Source organism: Anarrhichthys ocellatus, unplaced genomic scaffold (assembly GCF_004355925.1).
Source record: "Anarrhichthys ocellatus isolate YVR2014 unplaced genomic scaffold, GSC_Weel_1.0 scaffold66, whole genome shotgun sequence".
Lineage (NCBI taxonomy): Eukaryota > Metazoa > Chordata > Actinopteri > Perciformes > Anarhichadidae > Anarrhichthys > Anarrhichthys ocellatus.
Genome location: NW_022280096.1, coordinates 1,848,929 through 1,853,476, shown reverse-complemented (window position 1 = coordinate 1,853,476; position 4,548 = coordinate 1,848,929). Strand labels below are relative to the sequence as shown.

General features: G+C 43.3%; 1 protein-coding gene across 1 annotated transcript in view; it reads right to left on the bottom strand.

The window, feature by feature from the left end:
- Positions 1–10: 10 nt before the first annotated feature.
- The window catches only part of sptlc2b (serine palmitoyltransferase, long chain base subunit 2b), a 19,786-nt gene continuing 15,248 nt past the window's right edge, over positions 11–4,548 (bottom strand). Inside the window, exons 10-12 of the mRNA XM_031872824.1 lie at positions 1,602–1,737; positions 1,213–1,342; positions 11–133 (exon numbers count right to left, since the gene is read on the bottom strand). Coding sequence (XP_031728684.1) covers positions 20–133; positions 1,213–1,342; positions 1,602–1,737 — 380 coding nt within the window. The 3' untranslated portion in view covers positions 11–19. The remainder of the gene's footprint in view (positions 134–1,212; positions 1,343–1,601; positions 1,738–4,548) is intronic.

The window sequence follows — 4,548 nt, the reverse complement described above, 5'->3', positions numbered from 1 at the left end:
GGGGGGGGGGAGATGTTGCTCAGTCTTGAAGCAGGCTCTCCTCGGCCATCCACCCAAGCGAGGGAAGAGGCCGTTCACGTCTGGAGTATTTGAGCTGCAGCAGGTCGCCCACTTCGTTTGTGGCCTCCAACGCCTGGTAAAAGAACAGGAGGAACGCCATTAGTCTCAATTAGTCACTTCAAAGAGTTGCATTTGTAGGTCCTAAATGAAGTGATGAGCCTTAATCACACTTGGATTTTTCACTAAACATGTCAGAGTGTTAAAGACAAAGCAAAATTGAACACAATGCTCCCTGCACAGTCAACAACTGAACAGAAAGTCCTGCACGTCTCTCCACAAGAGGCTGCATCAGCATTGCAACACTGCAGGGCACCTGGAAACAATTTACCTTCCTCCTGACCTTTTTTCTGATTCCATGCTCTGAGAAATAGCGAGGGCTGACTGTTCCAAAGACGGAAAAAGCGGCTCCTCAAAGTGCTCTACAAAGGCAGGCTGATGCCCTTTAAATGGACTATTACACACAGTGCTGACATGCTCCTCAGTAAGATGAATGAAGTGTCTTTGGAGAGACAGAGCAGCTCAAATAAAAGTCTCCATCTGAGCCACGCTGTAATACTTGGAGGCAGCTTGGCCTTCCAAGTTCCTTTATAATAAAGGACATATTGGAGCCTAAATTATTCAACAGGCACACTCTATAAATATGTAGACAGACACACTCGTACATAGAAAAGTGTCAGTCAGGCAGGTAGGTAGATCACCCATGCATTTAAAGAAACCTAGATCATGTTGAGGATAAGATTAAGTCTGGCAAAGGCAGTTGTGTGTTGGAAGTGGGAGCATTCAATAAAAACAGAGCCCAGATTGTCCAAGAAAGTAGTTTTACTCATCTTCCAATAAAGAAAGAGGTGATCATCTTACTGATGCATATAAGGGATGACAGTGGAGCTAATGCAAATATCCTTAGAGACATTTTCCAGTTTGTGCCGACGTGCTAATAACCATTTAAAATGATTGTAATGCCGCTTTTGAAGTTGTTTTGTGGAAACTTTCTACACCATGTTAGAGTAAAGACGGGCCTTTTATGGCAAGACATCTGAGAGAGGTGAAAAAAATGTAAGAGACCCGCTGATTAATATGTCACCCATCATCAGCCAGTCCCTTGTAGTGATACATTCTTCCATGTAGTGTTTTGGACATTGTTGGATGACTTACTGTGTCAAGCATCTCTCTGGTATGGGCAGCTGACACGCAGAAGCGAGCCCTCGACTCGATGATGGGGGTTGCTGGGAAGCCGACAACCACTGTGCCAATGTTTCTCTTCAACATCTCCCGACCAAATGCCCTTAAAAGCAACGGCAACATTAGGCAAAGCAAAATGTAACTGATGATGTGATCTCTTCACTTTGTTTAATGTGAGAAACTCCACACACTCAGTCAGATTCTATTTGGAAAAGGAACAGTGAGAAAAGTCATTTTCAAATTAGAGCATGGGCCTTAATGTCTTTTCAAGATCATTTGGGAGATTAGCCATCCTAATTATCCTTGATGTTTAAAGCATTGAAAATATATGAAATAACATTAAATGCAGGAGAATATCATACCCAATTTTGGCAGGCATATAGAGCATCATGGGTATTACAGGCGAGTCATCGTTGCCGTAGATGATGAAGCCCATTTCGCGGAGTTTCCTGCGGAAGTAGGTGGTGTTCTCTGAGAGCTGTCTAAGGCGATCAGCACCTGGACAGAGACAGACAGAAGGATATTCAACAATGTGGGCAGACATCTCTTATTAAGCTGATTTCTGCTACGCTGATGGACAAAAGTGAAATGACTATGGTAGGTTAACTTATATGTATTAGGTCTTCAGGTGGAAAGCCTGCCTTACTTTACTCTAGCTGTAGCTTAACACCATGAATGAAGACTATATTTCCAACTGATGAGAAAAAGCTAATTGAAACTGTTGTTCTGTTGCAACCTTGGTAGCAAGTATCTACAGGTTTTCATCTAAGACTGCCAGCACAAATACGTTTTTGGGAATATCCAGATTGATTTTGAAAAGTCTGGAAAGCAACAAAACACATGACATCAACCAATGATTACCCTTCTAATTTATCACCAGGTAAGGGATTGGACATCCCTTTACCGAGCCATTTGAGGTGTTGGGGTTTTTCCGGAGGGGTCTTTAAATTGTGAAGACGTTGAGGTTTACAGCTGTGATGCCTAGTCTTGCTTTGCTCACACACACACACACACACACACACACACACACACACACACACACACCTCTGTGTGTATTGTGAAAAGGCGTGTGTATGTGTGAAACCATGTCCACAAAGGTCATTCAAAACGAAGAAATTGCATTAATTGCAAAGAGTGCAGTCAAAGCATGGCTGGGAATAGTGCATAATGTAGAATGCACACATGTTCTGCACCGCAGCTTAACAGCATGGCTGTTTGGAGGGTGAAACGAAATAACGGACCTCCATCTCGTGCTTCCGCGTTGGAAAGACGCGTAGCTACATAGTTAGATGCCTACGTGCAGAGAGGTTGGTGATGTGTGGACACACTGATCTGATCACTTGCTAATAACAGGCCCTTCTCACTCGCCCGATTCACCAACACGTGGGTTCACTTCATTTGCCTGATTAGACTTCTCATCATCATGTACTTCCTCACTCTCCTGTTGCACCTGTTACTTACACCTTTATTACTCCCATCAGTACATGAGGTGACCGCACACGGTTCCAAGCAACCTATAAAGAGGTCGAATCAGTTACAGAAAGTGAAAACAGCTGTGGGGGTGTGCAGGTACTACAACACAATTTTTTTTATTCTTGCAAGCATCATAAAACCGTATTATCAGCTCTTGTTCAGAGAGTCAAAGAAACAGCATGTTCTTTTGCAGAGTAATCCATCACTGGTGAGTTCAGCAATCTTCTATATATTTAGCCTGCTTTTGAACTGAAGAACATGAATATCATCTGACAGTTAGTTTAATAAAACTGATCCAAGGTGGAGTAAAAATGACCGAGCTAAGTCCTGCTCCAGTAACAAATCCATCGAATGAGTGTTCCATGTCTTTTATCATGAACTACACTTATTTGCAGACAGCGTACACCACAGGGTTGTGTAAGGTCAGGGTCAGGCAACAATCCTCACGTGTCAGTCTGATGCACACAGCAGATTCACAGATAGCATCTTAACCAAACAAATAACCACATGGCACAAAGTGCCAACAGCAGCACACATCCGCCTGGCTGTGCTGAAAAAGGTGCTGTGACACAATAGAGTCTGACATTCTATTTATCCAGACATTGTTTTCCACAGTCAAGGAATCCAAAGCTGTACTCAGCACTGAGTGATCAGCTGGCAAAAGACTGACGCACATGATAGTCAGACGTCTGGCTTTTCAAGCACTCAAGCATTCTTTTAATATTGGCGAAAGCTTTGCCTGTCCTGAACCCGTATGTCCCATCTACATGTTTGATTGATGTGAGCTTCAAACTACAAATGTCCATTCTGAGGCAGGCCTATGAAGGGAACCATGATCAGCCGTCCCTAGCTACCTGAACGCAGGAACAAACTGTTAACAGGCAGCTCAACAGTCACTTTGACTTTGTGTCAGTGTCTAGATCTTCAAAGGCCTGAATTCCAAACATGATGGGTCTGCAACCAATCAGCCCGTTAGTCTCCTCCAAGGAACCTTGTCAGGCTACGTTATGGTCAGCTTGTCCGGCCTTCTCGTCTCAGAAAGTTTGAAGGAACAGTTGATGACATTGTGGAACAGTCAGTCTATAAAAGGTTGCGCTAGGTGTTTATTCCTGTACCTAGTGATTGAATGAGCAAGGTAATCTGATCTTAAGTCAGCATTTTAAGAGAGGCTGCATCAATCAAGCCTCGTGAATAGTAAAGGGGAGCCATCCTGACAAAAAAAGACTTAGTGAGCTGTTCGTGTGTGTAGGAGATGAGTCCAACAGGGCTGGACGCGCACAGATCTCTGGCCCTAAGCACCATGCTGCTTTGTACCCAGCATGAAGGAAAGAAGCACATGTAAAAACACACCCATAAAGCCATAAAGGCAGAGGGTACAAGAGTCAACATACCACCACTTCAAGACCTTCCATCAACCTGGGCTGCATGGGACATTGGTAGGGAGCTGCCCACACATCAGCTTTAAAAATGGGATGCATCCCGAAAGATAAAGACAATAAGGAGTTTGCTGTAGGAGGACTGCAGAGAGACCTTCAACTATGCAAAACCATGCTGAAGAGACACAATCACACTGCAGGTTTTATCATGCCATCAGATTAGGTAGTGGGAAAAAACACCTGCAACTTTTAAGAGCAACTCTTCTGCTGAAGAAACAATCTCTAATTATTGGGAAAAACATGCATCATTTAAAAAAAATGTAAACTCATGTAATTCAGTTTTACATAGAGAGGACTCACTAACAGTCATTCTAAAAAAATAAAAGCTGTGGCATTTCCATCCTATCTAGAATACACACACACACACACACACACACACACACACACACACACACACACA